At 38.6% G+C, this 26617-nt stretch overlaps 1 protein-coding gene across 2 annotated transcripts in view; it reads right to left on the reverse strand.

The window, feature by feature from the left end:
* Positions 1-25420, reverse strand: part of prickle1b (prickle homolog 1b) — a 30924-nt gene extending 5504 nt beyond the window's left edge. Inside the window, exons 1-4 of one of the 2 annotated variants that reach the window (XM_041978007.1) lie at positions 25169-25420; positions 3167-3364; positions 2254-2367; positions 107-244 (exon numbers count right to left, since the gene is read on the reverse strand). In XM_041978007.1, coding sequence (XP_041833941.1) covers positions 107-244; positions 2254-2367; positions 3167-3352 — 438 coding nt within the window. In that variant the 5' untranslated portion in view covers positions 3353-3364; positions 25169-25420. Of the gene's footprint in view, positions 1-106; positions 245-2253; positions 2368-3166; positions 3365-6068; positions 6300-25168 lie in introns of those variants that run through there. The other variant, XM_041978006.1, reaches the window with a different exon arrangement.
* Between the last annotated feature and the right edge of the window lie 1197 nt (positions 25421-26617).

Genomic DNA, 26617 nt, shown 5'->3' on the forward strand with positions numbered 1-26617 from the left:
TGACATGGATATTTGCACATGATATAAATAATGTAAGACCCACCAGTTGGTCTCCATGGTATGCATGTATGTGCAGATGCCTGAGTGTGTTACATGTAGGACCTACACTTTCACAGCGGGTGTGCTGAAGAGCTCTAGGAAGGATCTTGGGTGTCCCTCGCCCCAATGCCTCCCTCTTCCTCTGGGTGCTGAACATGTGGAGCTCCCGCTTTTCTTCCTCTGTTAGAGAGTGGCAGTAGCGCACCTGTTGAAAATATATGAGTGGATGAGTTGACAAGGGAAAAAAAAGAGGTCAGCTTATAGCTACAAGGGGAAACTGGGAGAAAGCTAAATTAGCACTTCAAAACATCCACCCATTACTGATGATGGTCCTGCTTTCATCTTTGCATGCAACTTCGAGGAAGAGCATTACACAAAGTCCATATATGGCTGGAAAAGGGTTTAATTAAAGCTAATTTTCCCCCACAAGGCTGCTTTGAAAAGATGGCATGAGCAGTACACAAACCCTTACTCTGTGTTTAGAGATGGGAATGAAGGTTAAGATAAAAGACCAAGACTTGTCTTAACAACCAGTTCAGTTGTTCTCTAAACAACAGTAAACGATGCTGGTGTGTGAGCTCACACACATGCACACACTCACTGTCTCTTTTTCTCCTTTTTATACACACAGAGTGCTTATTTATCCTAACCACAGCTACGCAAGGAATCTTCCAGCAGTTTGCCTCCTTGACGGCCAGGTCTGCTAACAAATATCATAAAACCACTCAGTCAAACAATGTTTGTGTGCACTGAGTGTAACTATTGTGTATCTTCCATATGTGCACCAAGAGACCACCTCAGTCAGTAGCACCCCCTGGCCCCACTGGTGATAACCCTCCACTGTATCTTCTAATGTAAACTCTATTAACACAGACGTGAAAGGAGTGCTGGTTTACACACCATAAAGCTGTTCTACAGAAGAGGCAGACATGTTCTTTACTGTTACACAACTTTTGCTGCTGTTGTTTTAGCTTTATTAGAAAAGACTAGCAGGACTGTGTAGACTTTACTCAGCTGCAGGCTTTAGTTAAGCTAGGGCTGGGTTCCATCAAAAATGGTCTTTCACCTATTTTAATCCAACAGTTATACAGTCCTGTTGTTTTGTGCTTAATTTCACAAGTGTCTAATATGTTAACACATGTATAAAATTTTGTGTGAATGTAAAATGTTTTGTTTTAATTCAGGGACATTAGCTAACACTTGGTAGCTTGAGCTGATTTGGCCTCTTTTTTTATTCTTCCATCTCTTTTGGTTTTACATTTTATAAAATACCTGATACTGTTGGTTAAAATTATAGTGATTCAAATACTAATTTTTTCTTTACACTTAATTGATCTAATTTCTTATAACAGCTGTAAATTTTTGTGTGAAAACAAAAGGTTTTTTCGTATCATTCAGGAACTTTAGCTAACAGATATTAACATTAGCTGAATACAAATTAGCCTCTAACTTTTTTTTTTATATACATACTATTTTTTTTGTTTGGTTTGTTTTCCATAATGATAGTAATACATATACTTTTTTCACACTTAATTTTAACAATTTTTTTACTCACATTTACATGTAATTGTAAAATCTTGTGCATAATGTAAAACCTTTTGGTTTATTTAGGAACAGTAGACTCTTCTTACTCTTTTTTGGATCTACATTGTTTTCCATACTGTTTTCATCACCATCTCACAAGCAAGCCAAACCTAAAATGTGATGTTAAAGACACCGACATTAGCACTAACTTCCTGCATACCAACATTATTCCTTGTTCTCCAAGCAGTCAGTTAGTAATCTGCTCTGCTGTCAGAGATTACTAATTCATTAACATAGTGTCAACCACACGTGTTGATTTCCACAACTTCTTTCTCTATTTTCTGCTAACACTAAGGATCCTGTAACACAGAGTTGTTAATGCTTTAGAGCTCAGAGCCAGTAGCAAATCCACTCTACATAAAAGCTGAAGTTTCGTGCCTTGTCTCTCACTATATTCACACAGAACTGCTATGATTACCAGGGGGGGAATAAGGGGGATACAATCGATAGTGCAAAACAAAACAGAAAAGTACCTGGTTCCAAAGGAAAATAAAAGTATATAAACTGAAGAATGTGAAGCCGTGAAGTTACTGTAGTTTATTCAGAACAGATTACATCTCACCTTTTAGTGCTTAATTTTTTACTCATACTTTTCTTCCTCACTGTCTTTATAACTTTATTTTTGTTTACCTCGTTGTCATGTGGCGGCAGCTGATAGAGGAGCTGGCGGATCCTGTGCTTCTCTCCTGGACTATTAACATATGGCACTTTGTCTTCTGGCAGACAGGAGAAATACATCTGGACCTGGACACAGAGACATGTGCATGAACTTAATCAAATGAGGAAATGTGGAATCTTGTCAGGCCATTGGTAACGTCTTTGTTGAGCTGCTTCAGGTGGAAAGACAGGAAAGTCTTTTGCTCTCAGCCAAGCATTGCAATGCATGTCTTCCTTTTGTGCCTCTGTGGGCCAAACATGTCAATCTATATCCAGTCACAGGCGCCTGACTGTGAAATCTCTCCACACACAAAGAGACTGAAAGGGACTGTAAATGTTAATGTTTGCCTTGGTTAATTTCCCTTGACAGGAGAAACGGAAACATGAGCAAAATGTGTTTGGGGCTGTGCGCTTCCATGAAGAAAATGTCTCAGTATTTTCTAAGTGAAATTAAATGAATATGTTTATCTTAAATACACATAATTAAATCCATAGCCAGATGCTACAGCTCAGCTTGCAGCCCTAATCCACTGGTAGGGCAAAGGGACCATTAAGGCTGCACAAATATCCTTACTTGAACTGAAACCCATTGCTGTTAACAAGCTGTTTTATATTTTTTAGACAGGTTTTTTAAGGTGGAAATAGTCCACTAAGAGTTAGTTTTGAGAATAAACAGAACAAAAAGGAGGTGTAAAACTATTTAAAAGGTTATGTTAGATAATTATGGCTGCAATGAACTGGCGGCCTATCCAGGGTGTAGCCTGCCTCTCGCTTGCTAATTGCTGGGATAGGCTTCTGCTTCTGAACTGGAATAGGCGGTATAGAAAATGAATGAATTAATGAATGAATGAGGGAAGGAAGGTAATTATCGAAGAAAATCTCTTACCTGCTCAGGCCTGAGTCCTGGTGGCACCCAAGCATACTCCTCCAACGCACATCCAGAGTCATCATCTGAGGTGGAGCTCCTCTGAAAGCCCGCAGACATCTTTCCCATCTTTCCCACAGCACGAGCCTCCATGTCCTGGCCTCGAGGTAAAGGGCGCTCACCTCTCTCAGTGCGCTCCAGGTTCATTGCACACGGGCGCTGCAAACAAAAAGAGAGGATTGAGGATTCATATTGACATAACCTGCCTTTCACTTTTTTATATTTTATGCTTTACCCCTCTACTGCTTGCTTCATATATTTTTCTTTAATTACACACAAAGCTCTGGATTTTACCCCTTCAACACGGATAGGCTGAGACACTGCTGATCTAGGACTTTTTTCACACTTGTAAATTCCTCTGTCTTTCATAAATACCTGTAATCAGTCACTTTGTCTCTGTTTCTTTTCATTTCTCAACAAAATAATTGTTTTTTATCCTGGCAGTGTTGTAAGAGTTTAACATAATGGCTGGAAAAACACGAGACGAGCAGAGAACAAACAGTGAAGAAAGAACAGTTTCTCCTTATGGTAACACAAAATCCCTTCACAATTTAAACCTCTTGAGTCACAAATTACTGAACAACCGGTCTGTTGTTTCCCATCCCATTAGTGTTCACATGAAGATATTGCAGAGGTAGTGGACTCAGATGACAGTGAAACAACTTTTCCAAATAAAGCAGCAATCTTCGAAACAATATCCATTCATCTACTGAAGACTGCAGCAAGAATCTACATCCAGCAGCAGTGCAAACAGCTTTCATAATCTATCTCTTTACAAACTGATAACAGTTGGATCTGTAGGTGAAAAGGGACTCATCAATCCTGTTGTTGTGTGTCTATCCTCCACCTTCAGCAGTAGCCTCCTTATCTAAGCAGCTATGTTCTCCAGAGTCCCCACAGGCTGATAACAGAGCTCAAGGTGTTGAAAAGGCCACTTGTCTGTTGGCCCTGCTGTGCTCTGCCTCTTTGACATGTAAATTCACACCAGAATGGGACTTGTTTGGGTAAAAAACAGACAAAAACTTAACACTTGCCTTTCAAACTGTATGTAGATTAGATCTTTTACATATGAACAGCATTCTAAGGGGAAAAGATATGTTCTACTGACTAATGATTAAACCTTTTAAATGTGGTTGTAGAGGAGCCAGGTAAAATTATTTGGAGAAATCTTTATTCCAGCTTAGATGGTAGCTAGTGGGTGGTATTATGAAGCAAAATTGATCATAGGGTTATTTATGCTCTATCAGCCAATTGTAATTGTAAAGTTGTCCTGTTAATGGAGTATTTAAATTTTTTTATTCATGAAATATTTGAAATTTTTATTTCCAAGGACATAGATCACCTGCAAATGTAAACTCTGTGGCCCCATTCTCAAAGAAATGTCACCTTCCAGGCTTCCCACATCACACCATGTAGTTAAACCCCGGTAACAAGACTGAGCACAAATTAAGATTCCCCTTAATTAGCATACAAGGCTCCAGAGCGTAGAATTTACAGATCAGAAATGCAGTTAAAAGTCAACTTACGGCTCTTATCACAGGACGAAAGGGTATTTGAGAGTCGCTTTGTTCTTCAGCAACTAATCTATCAGGTTTTATGGTAGGACAGATACTGTTATCACGTAAGCTTTTCTTTACTTGTCCTACTTTATCTCATCTAACCAAGTTAAGATTAGTAAACACTCTGATTAGATTAAATAATCTTTTACTTTTGTCAAGATTATAGAAAAAACACATATGTATATTATATAAAGTTGTCAAACAAATTGTATATTGCCCTCTTCACTTCATTAACCAAACCAAAAATTAAACCACCATCTTGTAAAACAAAATTAATAATGGGAAGACAAAGCATTAAACCTTTATAAAAACAGAGTGAAACTTTGATCCTGACAAAAGACAAAAACTAATAATCATTTATAAGCATAATTTCTTCACTTAGAGTGAATTTAAGCTAGTACACTTTCATTCATTATGCTCAGGATTTGTGCATACCCTTTGGCTCTGCCGCCTCTCATCCTGCGAGCCACAGGGAAAAGGTGACTTCAGATTCCTGAGCCAACATACACAGCAACTCACATTTCACCATGTCACCACTTGGCAATTACACAATGGCTGTCTTTGTCAAAAAACAAAAACAGAAAGTCCACCTATTCCATCTCGAGGCTGCAGTGAAGACGTGACAGAAGGAGGTGAAAAAGGTTAAGAAGGGAAATTTCTTTCTTTTTTACATTTTTTAAAGAGTGTATACAGAGTAACAGTTCTAGGTCTGTGTAAACATAGAGCACATGTTGCCCCCTCAAGCTTAACTGATGCTTTTAGAAGAGTTCTTATTTACAAAACAATGAGTTATTTTTAGAATGAATGCAATGCCAAGCAAACTAAAGGAACATTTAGCACCTTTATTATATTCTCTGAGATGGAGGACATTGATTAAAACTGTTACAGGTTGAGGTACCTGCAGTTATCTTAAGGATCAGATATGAGGGATCTGAGGTAAAATTAAAGTCTACATTTTTGCAAATATAATCAAATTTACTTCAGGAAATCTATTAAATATCAGAGTTCAAAGGCTGAGGTAATTGCTCTTTTTATCCTGAAAATTATTGTTTTAAGGTCAAGTGAGTGTGAGGGGGTACACAGGAGACGTAACACAGCTGGAGAGAGACCACCTGCACAGACTGTACACACAGACATAAGATGCTAAACCTAGACAAGGATAGAAATGCACAAACACAGAATCACAATTATCAACACATCTAAGTAATGGTTTGTTTTGCCAGCATAGAGTTTATGTGTTCTCCCAATAAAATCTGTCTACATCTGCAAGTTTAAGGAAGTATACTAATTTTTTTTTCCCTTACCTCCAGGAAAAGCATCTCTCTTTCCAATTTTGCATAAAGCTCTTATTCACTTCCACAATCCCTTGGTCACACAGCCCTCCAGCTTTGGCTACATTTCTGCAGGATCAAGCTCAGCGGATCCATGCTCTAATAAGATCCAGATCAGTCAGGAAGTATCCACCCCCCCCACCCCAACTCACAGCCTTCTCCAGTATTGCTTTTGAAATTCAGTGTTAGCTTATAGGAGGCGTCTTTAAGACAGCAACTTTGCCGCAGTTGAGGGAGCAACGTGTTTAGCAGTCCAAAAAATTTAAAAGTCCAAAGGAGGGAGGGTAGAGGTAACCTATCTATCTGGAGTGATCCCACTCTGAGTGTGTGCTCTTGGGGCAGCTGAGCCTTGTCAGCCCCTCCCTCATTCCTCTCTTCCAGAGAAAATCGCCTGCCACTGCACTTCAGTGTCACACACATACACATACTTCAGAGTCAACAACCCCCTTGCCCTCCCTCTTTATCTCCACACCCCTTCCTCCACCGGCATGACACCAAAACCCTCCAGCCTGCACCCCCTCCCCAACTTGGCAGCGGGATTCCTGAAAGCCAGATGACATGTCTACTTTCCACTCTTTTCTTTTGTCTCTCAGTTTGCCTATTGCTCTAAAATATTTTGCTATAAAGCTTTTTTGGCATTAAAGTTTACTCTTATCCCTGCAGAGGAAGTGTTTTTCCTCCTTAAGCTAGCAATAAAAGCAGAACATTTCTCACTGATGTGAAAGCATGACATCTTTCACTCATCTGAATGTGTTTCCATGATGAAATTACTCTTATTAATGCAAATGTGTGTTACTGCTGCTCTCTCTGTCATTAAAGGCTCTAGAGGTTATCCAGTCTGATGCAACTCATGTCATTTGCTTTTAAAATGTCACATTAATTCGTATTCAGCTGCTGATTAGATCACGCTGTGCATAGTTAATATGCTTTTACCCCATCTGCTCCACTACATAAAACAGAAAAATGCATCATTTGCACATAAATCTAGGGGTTACAAAATTTTCTTTAAGGTTTTGAGCAAAAACTATACATTGTGATATTTCGATGATATAATATTTTGGTACTTTAAACCGGTTTTTGTTTATAAAAAAAACCCTATGTATATGAACAAGCATCGGCCACTAGGGACAGCAGACACAAGCTTGTTTCTCTGTTTATTCTGTCACACAAAAATACACACATATAACTGCCATTCTGTTGGAAGTGCAATCAAACACATTGTCAGTGCTGAGAGGGCAACATCAACTTCTTATCATTCTGAGATATTTCTGTTTTACCAGTGCCAATTTAAAACAATAGTGACTGGTGAGATTGCATGTAGGGACCTGCAGGAACCACTGGGTTGTAAAAAAATAAAGGTATTACGACTTCTAATGGAACTGCTTAATTTGCTGCTTTTGGGTATGCAGCTCCAAGCTTTCTGAAACCTACTGAAATACATATAAAGTTAATCCAGAGGACAGACAGAAGGCTCTATTTATATGTGTATTTACTGAAAGCTAATTAGCACAGAATTATTGGTATTGGTATATTAGTGTGACGTGAATGCTGTGTGTATCCATATTTGTGTCCTTCTGACAAAAGCTCTTAGCTTGTTGCTAACTGTGCCAGAAAACTAAAACTATAAATTGTGAAATTATAAATCTCAGTAAAGCTATATGTGCTATAACAGTCCTTATAATGAGAGTTGACGACTGACTAACTGTATCCTTTTCTTGCCCGAGGTATCAAAGCCTTTGAAAGCCCCTCTTCCATAAAAAAAACCCCCTCATGTCTTGTTGGTGTTTCTTGGGTTAAATATTGACCATGCTTCCTCCCAAGACAGCCCCATCCATCTCGGGAAATTCTCACACACACGATCTGTCTGCTCACTCTTTAACCAACATCGTTACCCCCTTCCATTTTTTCTGAGTTCTGAAAGAGTTAGAGGAGCGGGTCCCCCTCATTCTCATCTCTCACTTCAACTGATCACAATGGCACTATTGTCAAAGAACACTTTTTTCCGGAAACAATCCAGAAGATCTAGAAGTGAAGAAATTTATTCCAAAGTGAAAACTTATGTAATGTAATGGTAAAATGTGACAAGTTCCAACTAAATTGTGCAGAAACACAATGCAGGACAACAATCTGCACACAAACTCAATTCAGTGGATGTGTCTTAGGCCATTTGTTGTGATTATTTGGTCAAGTCCTGCACCATTTGTCATTGTGAAAAGTTGAAAAGCAGCAATAGTTTCATTAGAGTCTAAGATGACAAATGAGTTTGCTCAATTGTCTAGTAGACAAAGATGCTCTCTCCTCTGACAACTCCACAAAGCTGACTTGCAGAGAGGGCAAAAGAGCTGTTTTGTCACATGCCAGATAACCTGTTACAAATGAGAAATGACTCAGTTGGCTAATTAGCTTAGGGAACTAAGAGAGACCCTCTGTGTGCTTAAAGATGGGACTTTTTATGTGTTTTGCCCACATGGTCTTCTTTCCTAGCGTAACAATGAATATTTGAAAAGGAGAGGAGAAGGAAGCAGACAGTTTAGTCTGAGGGAAGACCTTTTAGAAAAGCCCTTATGTTTTCCAGGGAATTTGGCAGTGCAGTGCATAAGCCATTCTGTATTTAAATCCTCACAAAGATGTGCATTGAGTTTCCTGAGATACACATCTGGATATGCATTTCAGAAGCTCTACAAATCTCATCCAGGGAGATGGGTCGAGAAGAAAACTTCTTCTTCTGTGACAGACAGGTACTTAATTCAGATAATGAAAACAGTCAATGAGTGGGTGAAGAATGGTCCTGCTTTTTATCCCAGACAATAGACAGAAATCTGCCTTTCAGACTGTGCCTGGGCTTGTGGCCAGAGACCTATGGTTCCTTAAAAAACACAAGAGGACAGTTGACCTTGCCGTCTCTTTTGCTTCCTCCTAAAGGGATAGAAAGTTCCACAGTGTGAAAAACAGATTTTTTTAGAGGAGTTTTAATGATAGTGCCGTAGGAGTTTGTTTGTTTATTGCCCAGGGCCAAATAACATAATACTGTAGATAAGGAAGTTCATGTGCAATACGCTTCCTTTTGGAAAGCTTTGTATTTTTTCTTTACTGGCTTTTTAAACCCTTAGCATCTTGACTTACAAACAATTCATTTATGGGTCAACATTTGACAAAACAGGGGAAAAAAACTAAAACAAAATCATCATCCAGCAGCCTTTGCTTCACAATAAGGTTTTTAATGTGTCATTGTTATTATAAGGCAATGACAAAGTGTATGAGCACTCTGAAAGGCTATTGGATGCATGCCGTGAATGGATAGTGCCCTCGTTTCATTCAGATGTCTAGGACTGATGAGCAGGAAGCTGCAAATGGAAAGTTTATGCAGTGACCTTTGATCCCAGTGTTTAGTTTATGTGGGATGTCTTTAAATAGAAAAAATGGAAGCATTTGTGTTGCACAAAATTTTTACATATTCCCAACATTAACAACACCGACGCTTCATGTCTTCAAATAAAAATGAGCACGGCACACAGCTGTAACTTTCAGTCTTTTTTTTTAGAATCTTTTCACTAACTCTTTACTAAAATGAAATCACAGAACTTCATTTGACCAAAACTACAAGTTTAACCCCAAAATCGGTGAGGTAAAAAAAAAAAAAAAAAAGGCCTTTTGGACAGAAACCTTGTGGTAAAGTTCTTCCTAAGAATTTCAAAAGCTTTGGCCTAGAAGGTCAGACAAGATCTTGTTGCTTTTCTGTGTAATCTAAGACCAAATCTAAACTACACACTTACTGCATATGTGCACACTCTTTCACACACCCGGCACACTTAATAATTTATATTGGCAGCACAGTTTTTATCTGTCTTTTGGATCACAACTCAGCTGATAATTCAGCCTTCTCTAGATCTTTATTGTGCAGGGTTTACAAAGCAAACACACTTTCCAGCACGGTTTTTCTCTATTTTCATGTACACCAGTTTTACAAACCAGTTGGGTTTCATCCCCAGAGAGCAAAAAGCCTGATCTTTTAAAAATAGATGTCAGGGGCTATGTCCCTTTGGTTGTTGAATTTAGAACTCCACAAGGACTTTAACATGTCTCAACATGCTGCAGGGCAGTTTGTCACAAAACCCAAACTCAAACAGAGCACAGAGGCCATTCCTTAGGCTAAAGTGGCATTAACCGCAGATACACAATGAAATATGCAAGCCTGTGCAAATAGTCATAGAAATTGTGGGATGTGAACCTTTGATTCTGAGTGGACACTTTCTGCTACTTAATATACACTGTGACAGTAACAGGGAAAGTCCAGAGAACACAAGTAGAACCAATCGGCTTTATTCTAGCCAGTTTAAATTAGTAATTTCCACAATGGCTAACCAAGAGCTTACACACAGATCAGATTCACATAAAGACCTTAGAACTACGTTGCAATTCACATCCTCTATGATTCCACCATTCAACCCCATTCAGCTCTATTCCTGCTGACAGACACCTCTCAGCAGCCTTTCACACCAGGAAATGGATCTTAAGCCCTCTCTAACAGGGCCCATCGGCTCAACTTGCTGCTGCTGCCTATCAGGTCTGTGGAGTAGCTCCTCAGTGGTCCTGCCAGGTCAGTGTTAATATCCTTTGACACTGACCATCTGAGTGTAATTCAAGTTACTAGTCATAAAAAAAGCTTCTGCTGAGATTTGTTAACCACTGCAGGGTGTTACCAACACACCTCTGGGACAATAGAAGAAACAATAAAAGTGCTATAAAATGCAGGAAATTGCCAACTGGGAAATTAGCATTGGGGTATTGTTATGGATTAAGTTTGAAAGCCCTAACTTTAGATCAGGGGTAGCGAGGGCACCAATTCGGCAGGTTTTCCAGATTTCCCTGCTCCAGCACACCTGACTCAAATGAAATAGATCCAACAGCCTATAAGGATCTTCACAATGACTCGTTAGTTTAAGTCAGGTGTGTTGGAGCACGGAAATCTGGAAAACCTGCCGGATTGGTGCCCTCGAGGACCAACGTTGGCTACCCCTGCTTTAGAATGTTGAATATATATTTATATATATATATATATATATATTAGGGCTGGGCAATATGGCCTAAAAATAAAATCTCTGATTTTTTTATAACCAAATCCGATTTCCGATTTTAATCGATTTTTTTTCTTTTCTTTTACAAAACATAAATAAACTCATTAAAAATGTTTATTTGTTTATACAGATGAATGCCAGCAAAAATAAAAGAATATAATGTCATAGCTTTTCCACCATATAAAAGATTTCATATCTTACACACAAATATGCAACACAATGCATCCATGATCTCTTTCCATCTGGATCCTTACCATACAGGCTCCACTGCAGAAAAAATTCCCCTGATGAAGGTTGTCTCTTAACTAGGGTTTGTGGGTCAAGTTGACTTCTGCATCTACTAGAGAGCAGCATTTCTCACTGCAGTTATACACACAGCTAAATCCCAGGAGAGAGTGAAGAGTCACTTCACTGAAAATCTGTCAGACAAACACCGTTCTGGTGTGGAGGGAGGGCTAAGTCTGCTGCTAACTAACTATCGAAAAAAAATCCACATTTTCATAAAAATAAATATCCAGAAATGGAAAATTTGATTTATCAATTTTATCGATTAATCGCCCAGCCCTAATATATATATATATATATTTATATATATATATATATATATATATGTATATATATATATATATATTTTAAGGATATCAAAGGGTTTGGGACAGAAGAAAGCTGCTTGATTACTACCACCTTCTGTAGTGTGGCAAAATGATAAAGGTGAAGGCTTATGTAAGCATGGCTTAAATAAACAGAGGGTGTAAACAGTGCTAACTAGAAACAAAATTGATTAGAAAAAGAAATAAAATCTATCTTAAATCTCTATTGTACCAAGATACTCCTTCACAAATCCTCAGGTGTAGTTACCAACTTCTAATTAAGGATTATGCTCACATTGATCTGCAGGAATCCCACTCCATGCAGGGTAAAAGATTATAAGAATTCAACCTGAGCAGAGGCTATAGGGTGCAAAGCTTGCAAGCTTTGCAAAATGCATTACCTCTCAATGATGGCACAATAAACAGAGTCACTTACTGTTGAAAGTTAGCTTATCTTAAATATTTTAATTCCATCACAAAGTGCTTCTGCCTTTTATGTGGCAGGGCAAAGCTAAAGGATCATTTTCAATCATTTTTTTACACACAAACTGTCATTTTAGCTCAAGTGGCGGACAAGTTTCAACAAGACAATGTGCAAAGGTCTGCCTAGGACCATGATGAGACTGTGACAGGGTTTTACGCAAGCACTGCAACAGTACTGGATGTGAGACCACAAAAATATAAATCAATAGGAGCAGAATATTGTCGGAAAATTAAGCTCCCTGGTTTAAAGTCTGCATTATTTCTGAATCAGGTAATTTTTCAGAGAATTCCTGGCATGCGAGGTCCCACTGATGCTTTTTCTATCACTCCACTGGCACAAAATGGAAAAAATGCAGACATGTGAGGCTGAGACATATTACAAGAACAGAGATTCTCTGTCATCAAGGCCAGATGTCAAAACCAAAGCCCAAGCTGTCTGTGCACTACCTACCTCCTAAACAAAGTCAAATATTTCTAGGAGTACTTGTCACTACCTAGTGAAACCAGAGCTAACTTCAATCACCAGCTTATATTCACCAAATTCTTTTAATTATTATTATTTATTCCAGATATTTTGCCTCTCATTGTGGGATTATTCACTACAAAATGAAAATAATCCTGCTTCAATATGGGTACATTTCAGCCTTACGTTCGTATCTGTCAATCTTTACTGTGCTGTTTGCACTGCATATTCCAGCACATGAAGGCAATCATTTTTAAATTTGAGTGGATTTTTTTGTAAATCCCAGCACTAGTCACAGACTGATTAGAGTATACTGAGGAATGCTATTTCAGGGCTGACTGCTGTTGTTAAAAATAACGTAGGCTTACCCCATTCTTAGAACAATTACAAGCATCATTTATGATTTAAAATATTTAACTTTATTTGAACTGCTTATTATGTTTCCCCATAGCCTGAATCCAATGACATCATAGTCCTCGGTGTTCCTGCAGGCTAAAGTATCCTGTCAAGTAGGTTGGTTTCATTAGACTATTGAAGAGTAATATATCAAATATGAGAAAACAACTGATGACAGGTAATGAAACAAATTAGTCTTATTTTAAAGTGACATATCCGTCAAGGAATATTTTATTGACTCTTCTTTTGATGCTACATGATGTCAGAATTGAAAAGTGTTTTTCCTTCAGTGCTTGTGTTTTTGTTAAGCACAATGAAGAGGTCCATGCAAACATTTTACCTCCTTACAATGATGAAAAGACCCCTTCTTTTACTTTTATCCTGGCAGCCAAAACATATTAAATATTTTGCTATAAAGTAATAATGAAAAGACTGCTATTATACAGAGTAGTCAGTCTTAAGATTGAAAACTTTAGAAAACTATAGAAACATATTTTCTTTGTCATGAATGCTATGTGTGTGAATGTGCATGCATGTGTTGGTGTCTGTCAGTCTGCGAGGGAGGAAAAGGAGAGCAAAGAGAGTCTTGTGCATCCCTCCCAACTCTAATTTGATATTGTTAAGTGATGCATTCCTTCTTTAATAAAAGCCAGAGTACATATCAACCACAGTTTTGAAAAGATGTGTGTTTGTTTTTATGTCGTAATGGGGACCAAATCCACATAAGGCACTTTTTAGGGACTCCCTGTAAACACGAGGACATTATTTCAGTTCAAAGTGATTTTTGAGGATTAAGACCTGATTTTAGGGTTTAAGTTAGGAATTTAACTGTTAAGATTAGGGTAAGGAGCTTTGTGTCAATGGAATGTTCCCATAAAGATACTGAGACAAATGAGTTCATGCGTTTGTGTTGTATGTTGTATGCATGTATTTCAATGAAATGCAATCATATTTTCTCTCAGAGGAACTCAGTCTAAAACTGAAACTCTGCAAAAGGTGAAAAACCGGCAGATGTATAAATAAACAAAAAAATCAGCTAAAGGGAAAAGAGTTTGCTTTACTTGAGTGGTGAATAAAGAACAGACTTTATGACTAGGTGATTGACGGAAGGCCTACAAACTGTATTTACTTCTACTGAAAATATTGTGAAATATTTCAGCTGCTCAGAAAGAGCTGCTACTAGCCCACATATTAAGGACTGACAGATAACAACAAAAGATAAGAAACCAGTCTGTATTCTTTTGGTGACAGAGGAATACAAACGAGCCTTCAGCTGCACCTGTCAAAACTAAACTTGTTATTTGTTTTTACTGGCTAACATATAGCCATATATCTTTTAACAAAGATTGATACCACATTATCAAAATGACATTTAGCTCTTCTACCACTTCAAGCATCGATTTGATTGATATGCAGTGTGTCATATTTCAGTCAAAAAGAAACTCAGCACTACTCGTAAATCTAATAACTTCCCATGGGAAATAAAGCCATTAGAAATAACAAAGGTGAAGTTGAAGCAGAGTTAAAATTGGTCACATCTGATGACATATCACACAACTCAAGTAACAGCATTGCATCACATTTTGCATGGGGAAACTGTTTGCGCTAATTTGTGTGTGTTTGTCTACATGTGCAACCCCCCCCCCCCCCCAATGGCTGCTGTATCAGAGATATATGTAGGCCAGGGATTGGGGTTGCATACACAACAGTTTAATGATAGGACCCCGGAGGGATGGCACTTTAATAAAGTGGAACATACAAACACACACTTAAACATACACACACACACACACACACTATTTGTATATTACACAACCAGAACCCTCAGTTTCCTATGATTTAGCATTGGAAACACAGCAAGAGCTGCAAAAGACAGGTCTGACCATGTTTTGTGGTCCTGGGGTACTTTGTCAAACTCTGCCTACATGTGCTGGCACAGTTCTCAACATCTGCAGGGTGCTGGAGAAAGGTGTGTGTATGAAGCCATATAACCTTCTCCAATGCACTTTTTTGATTAGGTTCACATGGATTACTGAGTCAGTGATTAAGAGATTTTAAAAAGAGACAGATACACAGCTGAGTGTCAGCTAGGCAGCACTAACATGTTAGTGGCGGGATTGGATGTCACAAAGGAGACAGATATTGAGGCTATGTGTTAAATTAAAATTAATTTGAGTTCTGTGCTTAAATAAACTCACAATTACAATGAAAGCAAGGTGACTGGCCATTTTGTGGGGTTTATGTCTCCCTCCTCTCCTAGCTGTGGTTGAATTTGGCCAAGCAGCCAGTGATGGCATTCCACACTAACCCTCTAGTACTAGGTCTGAGGTTCACGGGTAAACAGACCAACTGTTGGGTGGGCTCACTGTGTAATTTTGGACCCTGTCTTATGCTCTACCTGTCTTCCTCCCTATCTTCCTCTTTCCAACAAACCCCTACCCCATTTGTCTTTCCTTCCACGCAGTAATATCCTTAGTTGGCCTCTCTGTTAATTCAGACCTACCTGACTGTTCTGACTGAACCTTCTGGGTTTACTATCAGTCCCATTCAGCGACAGGCTTTGCTCTTTAAACACACACTGAAGACTAATCAGCAGCAGATGGGAGATGAAGGGTGGAGGAAGTATAAAAAAATACAAAATTTTCTACCCCTCTGAAGTAAACGACAGTTTCTGCTAAGTTTCATGCAGCCTGAGGGTTGTAATGATGTGCACATCGACAGCTTCTAGAGGTTGAACAACACAAATTACTTGTTGATATAAGCTGTCAATATGCAGCCAGATGTCACAAAATATCTTAGGTGGAATACTTAAGCCCTTCTCCAAAGAGGACATGAAAACATACTGTAATAAACAGATGTAAAGTACTCCATAAATAAAAACATATGCAATCTCACAAATTTGCATCAGTAACTATAGGTGCACTCACATAAACAGGACCCCACATGTTGTATTTCATGGGTGACTGGTTAGAGATAATGAACCCTTTAGCTCTCAGTTTACTGTCTGGTTTTTGAGGTCATTTGTATAAACAGAAAAGACATTTATTTACCACCCCATTAATGCCATTTAAGCTCCTTTCCACATGCAAAAAAAAAAAAAAAAAAAAAAAAATAATAATAAAAAACAGACTAAGAATCTGCACTGATTTTGCAATGAGCACTTTGAAAATCCCAAGCTTTCACTGGCTAAGCTCGTCTCCATCTCTTGGATGTAGAACTGTCCAGTGTAAACAATATCCCAACTCTTGATTACTTGACAGGTAGGGACTTATATAAGAAGGGAAAAGTCAAATAACATAAGGGTATTTCCTTTATAAGAATAAAAGATGTCCAATTAAGACATAGGCCCCATTTTGACATAAACAGCTTGCTTTGTTCGTTTTCTGAAACTGAAACCTACAATAACAGGGTATTTGGCCTCTTGGGTGCAGCCTAAGCAAGCTGTGAATATTGTTAGCCTCATAGCATAATCTTTTGGCTAAATTGTGATATTTGTGTAAGTGTACTCTTCTCATATTGCTGATTGACTGTGTTTTCTATCATGTTATCAAACAAAATGTACACAAATATGTAGATTTTGAACATTAGCACTCATTATTCACTCTCAACCAATTCTTAAAAAAGTGTTTTACCCATGAGTAGCTAAATGCTCATCTATCCTCCCCAAATAGCACCATGACTAGGAACTATTTGCTGCATGCTATGTAGTTTTCAGTGTTTTTTTTTTTTTTTTTTACTTAGATCAGCAGTCTCCTGTGATCCAAAAAGCTCATGAAAGTGAACAAAAACAATCAAGTTGCTGGCCAGTAAACAAATGCAAAAACCTAAAGTAATGCTTAAAATTCTTGATAAAGTTGCGAAGAACCACACAGCCAGAGGGTACTTTATTTTAGATTTAGATGTTTTTCACAGCAAGAAGCAGGGGGTGTTTTTAGGTGACCAGCTCCAAAAATTGCTGGACCGGCTTGTCACTGATTAACCTCTGAGAAAGCTATTTATAGTAAAAACAAGCAACCTATAAGAAACAAGATGAGGAACAAGAGAGTGCTGCTCCTTGAGCGTTGCCATCAACAACATAACCATTGTCTCATCGGTTGACACAACAAAAAACAATGCAACAGCCTTCTTGGCTACATTCACAAACTACGCTGTAAGGCTGTTGCAAAATTATTTATTTATATTATTTATTAATTTTCTGTGTCTGGTAAATTTAGCACTACACTGGAAAGATAAAGGGCGAAAAGGCCAAATGTTAAATGCATGACCTGTATTGGAAAGGCAGTTTTTGACACTTGATCAGCTGTTGTTTAAAGATATTAATTTATATTTACCCTATAAACCATTTCATACTGAAAGCCAGACTTCCACAAATCCTCAAGCAAAAGTAAATGTACCACTTTTAGCCAATTTCGGTGAAAATTTTGTCATTTTCCCCACCCTCACTTATACTGTATTTATCACAACAGCCATTTCCTGACTCCGGGTGGCATCAGATTGGAGGGAGGGAGCCATTTCCCCTCTCAATGGATTAAAAAGCTGGTTTTCCTCTGGGGTGATGCAAGCAAACATGGAGACACAGTGACAGACAGGGCATGCCTCAAGAGACCTCTGCAGAGACAGGCGACCACCCAAGGTAACGTTAACTAAATGTTTAATCTCTCTGAAATAGTCCAACTTGCATTTTTCACAAAGCTTCAGATGTCTTCCACAGGACATCTGCTCCTGTTTAGTGAAGCAGATTGACAGTGAGCATCCTGTGCCATATGAGGCTTCATGTATTTTGAAAGAGGTAAAATGGTAAAATGAAAGTAAGAAAAGCAGAGAATTGGAGAGAGAGAAGGTGAAGGAGCAGATTGTCCTTGATTAAACCTGACTTGGGACATTGAGCTCAGGGGTTTGTCCAAGCCTCAGGAGGAAAATGTCTAACACATGAGTCCAATTTAAGAAGGGAGGCAGGAGTTAAAGTCATGTTCTGATCCCTGAATCACAAGTACAACTTTTTTGTGTTCTGTTTTGGAAATGTATTTTAAAAAAAAATGTATTTGATATCTTCAGCTTGTAAATATGACATTTCAAGGTAAATATGGCTCCATAATAAATTTTCACATCTTCATTTGGTCCAGTATTTCACTGCTGCCTGTAAACATTTTACCCAACATAGTGTCACCACAGTTGCCCCGTGGATTTGAGGTCAGTCAGTTGTCTTGAAACACCAAAACCTCCAAACATCAAACTATGCAACTTGATCATGAAAACAAGAAATGAGAGAATTTCCCACCACAAGTGATGTTGTATGACTGATGTAGTGTTCGACAACCTAGATTCTGTTATGGAGACCTTTTATGTTTTTTTCCAATCAAAAACAAAACTGAAAGCTATCATTTGTGTTCTGCCTCAGGGTGGTCATTTGACTGGGAATAATTACGTGGTTGTTGCAGAGTGATTTGGTCTTCCTATATGAGATTATGTTTCTATCTATACTTTTTTACCTTTACTTAAGCTTTAAAGCCTTTTAATTATTATCATCTAATAATCATCACCTTTAATGTCTCCATAGCTGCTGAGGCTGGCGACTGGTAGTGTCTGGGCAGGTGTGTGTAACTGTGAGAGTGGCTTTAATCATCATCAAACAGAGCTGTGTGTATAGGTAATTAAGTTGGTGCCAAATTGACTCTCACTCAGAGGCACAAGTCGGGAACTCTCACCAACAACACAGTTTTGCATCGCTTAGTAAGTGCTGGAGGCAACTTTATTTTAACTGTGCTGCAGGTTTTGACATAGACTTGAATGCAACTCTCCCTTCGAGCCCATTTCTCAGTGTCACAGAGTCTTTTAAGCCCTGAATTACTTTCCTCCCCACAAGCTGACCATAATACCAGGTTTGTGGAGCCAATGTGGCCTGAAGGGTTAGGTCTGAAACCACTCAACGAGTATAAGGATCACGATTAGTGTTGGTACATGAACGACTGCTGTCCTGGCTCCAAGCAAACCCCACCCTTCCTCAACACACTCTCTCATGAGCCGACCAGAACTGATGCTTAAAAAAAAATTAAAAAAAAGGATATTAAATAATTATATAATTTTTGAGGATGCGGTAGTGAGAAGAAAAGAAAAACACTGACATGAGCCGGCACAACAAAAATGTAAAATTTGGGATAACAAAGGAAGGAAAACATTTTGGATCATATTAAATTAGAATACACATTGTCACCTAAAATCACAACAAAATCCAGAAAAAACATATTTACACAACATTTAATTAAACTTTGTGCAACACAACATAAACCCTTGCATCCTCAGGCAGAGGCATAGATTGGAAAAGAGTGGTACATGTAACTGAGACATGTTTTTTTTTCTTTAAATTGTCTAGATTTTAGGAAACACTGAGCTGATTACAAGAAAAGTGGTCATCTGATGTCAAAAGCAAAGCAAAACTTCAAAAAGCAAATAGTTGATTCTTTTTCTGAATGGTTGTTTGCTCAGGATTATTCTACATTGTACAGCTTTAATGACTGCTTTAAAAACACTTATACTTAACTGGTAACATGAACAATCTTGCTTTGAGCCAAATCACAGGTTTTAATAGTGTTTCCTCAGCATTTTGCACAATCATTACATCAGATGGTTTTACAACTGTTCATAAAATGTGAAGTCTGAAACAGGCTGTCATCATCCACAGTTGGTGAGATTATGCTGTAAAAATGCTGCATTATGATACAGGAACACAGTAGTGTTGATGTAGAATAACATAAAAGTACATTACATGCTGCATTCACTTGCACTTGGGCATCTGAGGTTTACTTAGGAAAGGTCAGTTTATACTGAATATTTGTTAGAGTTTCATCATCTATGCTTGGGTGGCACTTGGGAGGGACCAGGCAGATTTGATGGGCGGCGCATACCCACCCTGCCTACACTTCTGGCCCCATCCTTGGGGATAATAAAATACATTGTGTGAAAAAAGTTTCTTGAAATCTTGCACTTTTTGTTCAGTTTTGTGAAATGTTGGATTGTTTTGCATTTTTATTTTTAATACTTGTTTTACAAATGTTGAGTTTTCATTTTGGTTTTTGTTGTTTAGACTTTTTTTTTTTAAAGTTGTCTTTGTTTAGTTGTGTTTTGTAAAATTAGGTCATTTGTGTGCCCTTTTTTATTTAATTGTGTCCTCACAGTACACAATGGTGCAACAAAAAGTCTAAATGACTATAATCTAAAAAAAAATATGAGTTTTTATTACTTATGACTGGATTTGTTTCATCACTGGCCCCTCTAAAACTTTACCCTTTTGACGTGCAGCTACCTCAGGTACTTTAGTTGCTTGGTAAGCGTTGATGTGTATATACACAAGTGTGTGTGAGGAAAGGTTTCGTTGAGGTTTGGAATGATTTAAACAACCCCACAACCAATTAATTCCAGTATGACAGAACAAACTTGCCTGTGTGCACATGTGTTGGTCTTAGGCTCAGAGAGGTGTACAGACAAAAGTGTTAACTTACTAAAAAATGAAAATCACACATACACAAACACACACAAGCTTACCATTTGAGCGCATGTTCCTTATTAGCTCTATTTGTTTAATCTGATGCCAATCTGTGCTCCAAGTCAAACACTTAGACACAAGATGTGTATAAATGCTGCATGACCCCCCTGAAACAAGTAGTATAACAGCCCAGAACTATACACTATTGGTTTGTGTTACCTAGTATGCAGTTATGCGTGTTGCAGTTTTTTTTCTTAATGCCTTTTTGGACCAAATTTAGTCGTTTTGAACAGAAAGGCTGGGGCGACACAGCGCATCAAACAGTGTTACTGCTGTGATCAGATGAGGTGTTTTAGCAGAGGAGCCAATGCCTCTAAATCCAGAACACCCTTGGTTGCTGAGCAAAAATGGTTTTCCAGGAGAGTGTCCAACAATATCAAAACAATATCCAGGCTGGATTTCCTCTCTGGCCCTCAAACCCCACCAGAGAAGGAGAATGTGGTCTGCACATGAGAAAAAAGAAGAGAAGCTGTAGGATGAAATTTCCGGCTTCTGTTTTAGAGACATTGTTCTGAAAACATGTAATTTCAGAAATTAATTACATTATTAGGGGCTTCATAAAAGATGCAGTACAAAAAGTCAGGGGTGCATTCAATCTATGAACTTCTCTTTCTAAAGCTAGGCACTTCCAGTTTTTTTTTTTTATCAGACTTTGCCATTATGCACATGAAGACCTCTAGCTGTGTTCACTTTTAGGAAATATTTTTATCTAAATCATTGGCTAGCATTAGAGAAAAATATTCTGGCACCCGTATTGATGGTATCTAGCTGAATTATAGTAAAAAACTACAATTCAGGCTGTAGTTCGATGGTTTGTCATGTATCATGCTATTTCTTGCAGAGTGCCCATCGAGGTTGCTGATAATTTTTTCTCAGGTCCTTTCTAAAGCTAATAGTCTGCTAAACTGTGCGAATGGGGACTTGGAACAGTTGGGGGTTGCAAGATTCAACTTGTCCGAGTTTGCTTTCACACTGCACTTAGGCCTGGCCACACATACCGATTTCTGGGCTGTTTTTGTCCTGATTTTGCCTCTTCCCAACCTCAGATGGCAAACACTCGATTATCGTGAGATTTCCCTGTGCAATTATCATTTGGTCTGTGGTGTGTTACGAGCCGATTGGTCCCGATAATCCGCTCCGAAACGGGTCATAGCCTACAATTGGGAACAACAAACATGTTTAATATTTCTGTGCAGATTTCTGAGGAACGCCAACAACTTGTGCGTTGTGACTACGTGGGTGGTGACGTGGCATGGAATGTAGCCAATCAGAGAGCGAGCTGGCTGGAGAACAAGGAAGTAAATAAAGTCCATTTTCACGACGTCTCCATTCTGTTATTTTTTTCAGTTGTGGCTTTTTCTGTTAACAATAGGCCAAAGACCACCATCATTCCCTCGTCCTATATATCCTCTTCCATGCTGTGTGTTGTGTTTTCCAGTTGTTACAATGTTCCTTCTTCGTTTTTTTTTGCCGGTTGTTGCTATGGTTCTACATTTGTCTGCTTCGGAGGACTAGATTGTAAATGAGTTGCTGGACAGCATTGTCATGTGCGTGTTGTTCTGTGATTACATTTTCGGAGCACACCACACACAGTATGATCAAAACAAATCTTTTTATCTTTATGTGTGAGGTCTCAATAAGATAAAAAATCTCACTACATTAAAAAAATCCTTATGTGTGTACCAGGTCTTAGTCAAGCAAACAGAATCATTTGAATAATATGTTCCCGTCCTTGCCTGAGATGGCGCTGCATCAGGAATTATTGAAGGAGAAGACAAGACAAACAACAAGCTGTAAAACTTGTTTACCTAGTGGTTAATGCAGGGCATCTTTCTTCACTTAGTTCACTTGAAGCGAACTGCGATCTAGGTTTTCGGCAGACCAGAGTTTGCTTCTTTGATCCGTATTCACATCTCCTCAAATGAATCCGACTTTCTGAGAAAAACTACTGTTGACTATGAACAGCTTGTGTGAATATACCCTGAAAAGACTCCACTCTTGTGTAGATCACATAAAGCCATAAAGCCCGATATCAGTAGAAAGACAAAGATGTTGCCCTATCTGTCAGTTTTGAAGAGACTGATTTAGCTCTGTACCACCTCTCTGTCACATTTAATGAAATGTAGCTGGGCAGTTTTGTATAACAAATTAGAACTAGAACCAAACATAGTCATTCTTTAAGGTTAATTCCTTATAGTACACTTTGAAAATAAAGGTTGTCCAGATCAGCATAAAAATGTAATGGGTTTGTTCTTTGCACAAGCTCCACCTCTCCTCCAAGTTTCTTGAAATTCAGCTAGTTTAATCAACTACCTTAACACACGTTTTCAAAGCATCTATGTCAACTTTTTTAGGGAGTTAAATGATTATTTCAGCTCTGGGTTTTCTGCATTTGCACTGAGAGGGTCCAGGGTAGATTAGGCAGATTAAATAAACTGACATGTGAAACTTCTCTTCTTGCCACCATGCTGGTCAAAGCTACCAACACAAAACAGTAAACCAGGAAGTGCACTTCAGCTGCTGTATGAAGTTGTGGGTGTTTTAATGGTGCAGTTTTATTGCTCAGATTCAATGCTTTTTTCTAACAATCACCATTACGTTTCCTCCATGGTACACACACACAGTGGTCTCTCTCTTCAATCATTCTTGACCTCTCTTTACCACTCCAACGAAGTTAAAATGCTGTGTTTACAAACTGTAAATACTATTCTTGTGGTACATCTTAAAGTAAATACATATTACAAGCTATGGTGGTGATTACAGAGTATCCTGAACTACCTGCCTTACCAGGGCTGTTTGTGGCCGTAAAATATCTTGCCTGTATCTATGTTCAGCTAACGGTTACTACAGTGAAAATTGTCAAGAACAAAGACAGGACTCCCTAAAAGCCACTAGCTCCTGGAAAAGTTTTCTACAACAAGCTTTTTGAGCCTTTTAACTGCAGAGCAGGTCCTTTTTTTAGCTGTTTTACTTCTGGTAACGTTTAAGCTAAGCTAACTAACCTGCTGCACATTAAGTATGTTTCCTAAAAAACAATTCATTTAAACACATTGTGGATGTTAGAAAAAAGAGCCTGTTGGACATTGAGCAAGCAGTGGTCGAACCAAACATCCAAATCATTTCAGCTACTGCCTGATTCCAGTCTCACATGTGGTCCAAATGGCTAACCAATTAACAGCAGCTTAACTTCTGAGTCCAAACAGTCTCTCTCTCGCTCTCTCTCTCTCTTTCTACAACTTAAACACACACACACACACACATGCACAAAGCACATCAAAAACACACCAGCAGTGACAGACGTGCAGATGCACAAAAACATAAAAATACATACACATGCATGCATAAATGCATTAAAAAAAATGGACACTCAGATCTCCAGCCGCTCAGACTCAGTGCCACACACAGATGTGGACACACACACAAACAAAGACATATACTCATTAACAAAGGCTTAGCGTTGCACAGAGTGTATACACCCCCAGCAAAGTCTGGCTGACTGGCCTCCCACAGAGGGGGAATACACCTCAGTCACCTGATCCTCGGCAGCTCTGATCCTGGATCAACTAACAACAAGGTAGTTTACATGCACAAGGGTACTGCAAGGGAAAATAACCTGTTAAATATTTTATATTTAAACAGCAAAGCAATTGAAAAGCAACTATCATACAGGGTTATTTATTTATTTATTTTTGTTTTTGCAACACAGAAAACAAAAATTTCACTGCTCCCAAATGCAACATCTTCACAAATCTATCCCACCACTAGGTGCCACCACTGGATTCATTTCAGATCATAGCAACATCAAAGTTTATACCAGTACTTTACTATAAGATGTACACTTTTCTGTCAGCTCCCAAACAATACTTCATGCCCTGTGAATATAATGAAATGAAGTAAACATTTCCCATAGATTTCCTTATAAAAGTAGATTAAAGTCAGCAGGATTCAGTGAAACTAAGAAAACACATTTTACTGGATTGTTCTGTGTGGTTGAAATGATGTGGATTCACTTCGGGGTGTTTCTGTGGATTTGGAATGTGGTCTGTCAACACTGATGTGTTTCTAACGAGTTCAAAAGAACCCGTCAGAATTCTCAAAGAGAGAGAGAGAGAGAGAGAGAGAGAGAGAGAGAGAGAGGACTCAGACACACCAAGCGAGCCCACCTGAGTGACAAGCAACAGCTGAATCCACACATCTGGAAACCAAAATGTAACCCACCATTAAGTGCGTCTTTACGCACACACACTTCACAAGCTGAAACTCTCCCACCAACTCAGCAGCAAATTCACTTTTCTCTCTCTCTCTCTCTCTCGCTCTCTCTCTAACTCTCTTGCATGGACAAATACGTCGCATATCCCCATTGACTATCTCTTCTTGTTTGTGTGTGTATTTTGCAAAAAAAAAAAAAAAAATCTTGCTGAACGGTTTCTAAAAGATGCAAATCTTCCTCGAAAACAAAATCTATGTAAAATCCCGCAAGACTAAACAGAATATTTTTGATAAAGTTAACAAAAATAAACACTCACCTCCTGGAACAGCTCGGTGCAGCGGCGGGTTGATTATTCCGTAAATTAAAGTTTAAAATCACAAATGTGGAAGCATCCGGGCTTAGTGTGCAAATAAAAGAGTAAAGAAAATAAAAAGAAGAAGAAAACGCCACTCAGAATCGTTTGGGGTCCCGAATCAGCTGAGTGATGGAGTGTTTCAGTGCACGAGCGTGGACAGATTCAGAGAAGGACGCTCAGTGGGGCTGAGCTGAGCGATGCGCAGCTCTGGCACCAAATTAAAGCGTCCAGAAATGACAGTAGCGCTGAGCTGCGCCGATTGGCTTAAACACGGAGCTCCCCCCGCCTCCATCCCTCCTCCACGCACACACAAACACACACACAGGCGCGCGCCTTACCCTCATTCTCACTTACAGACAGATTGCATACCTCCAATCCCGGAGTACGTGGATATGTTTTTGAGGTGTAAACGCACATACGTTTATAAAAGAAATAACTTTGCACAATAATTTTACATTCGCTCTTCTGGGCAAATGACCATATATTCGCAGTTAAATTTACTCTATTAAAACCCGCAATTTTCCTCCCCATCTGCGCAGCATTTACTGATGCACTGTTGTGTGGTGCATGCAGAAACCATGTGATACAGTCGCCCGAAACTTAATCCTTACTGCTGCTCATGCTATGCTCTATATGGTTTGTTTTTCTAAGCCACATCTCATGTAATTGTATTATATATGAAAGCACAAACCTTAAGTATTTCAATCAGTCAAAGTAGCTTCCTTTGCTTGCAGACTTAGGGGGCTGTTAATAAATGTCTAAGTGTCACAAGATTACCTGCTGCTTTCTTGGAAAGCAAATGTCAAATGGTGTTATCTACATCAGACATTGCCAATAGTGCTCCAGTGTTCAGCTGTAACATTTCAGAGTTAATTTATGTGGTTTTTGCTAGGAATGTGAGAGTGTGTGATGATAAAACAAGGCAGCTCTGATGTTTTTCACATTCTTCCTTGTGCAGGATTAGGAAGGTTATAAAATAGATTTGACCTCCTTATAAATGTCTTCACCAATTAGCTTAAAAACTATTTCTCTTTTATTGACTTGGCGAGAGCTTGTTTTACTTACAAGTTTCAACTTAACTGATGCAGTTCCAGTACTAGTTCAGAGCTAGTGAGTAATTACAAACCAGTTCTTCATGTTTAAACATCTAGATAGCTGATAAAACTGGTTCCACAATGACTTAAACAAAAAAAATTTTAACCAAAACTTGCTAACTTAACTGACTGGGTTTATTAGCAAAACCAACCACATTTTTCTGACCACTATTAAATTCTAGGACATAGTCTGGCTGTTCCAGAGCTACAGCATGGATGCTAAAGTGCACTAGCAGTGTAAAGCCAGTGAGGCCATTGATTATCTCATTTTCCCTGACTTTCAATGTTCAGAATTCATGAAGATTGTTGCAACCAA

The sequence above is a fragment of the Melanotaenia boesemani genome, chromosome 23 (assembly GCF_017639745.1).
Source record: "Melanotaenia boesemani isolate fMelBoe1 chromosome 23, fMelBoe1.pri, whole genome shotgun sequence".
Lineage (NCBI taxonomy): Eukaryota > Metazoa > Chordata > Actinopteri > Atheriniformes > Melanotaeniidae > Melanotaenia > Melanotaenia boesemani.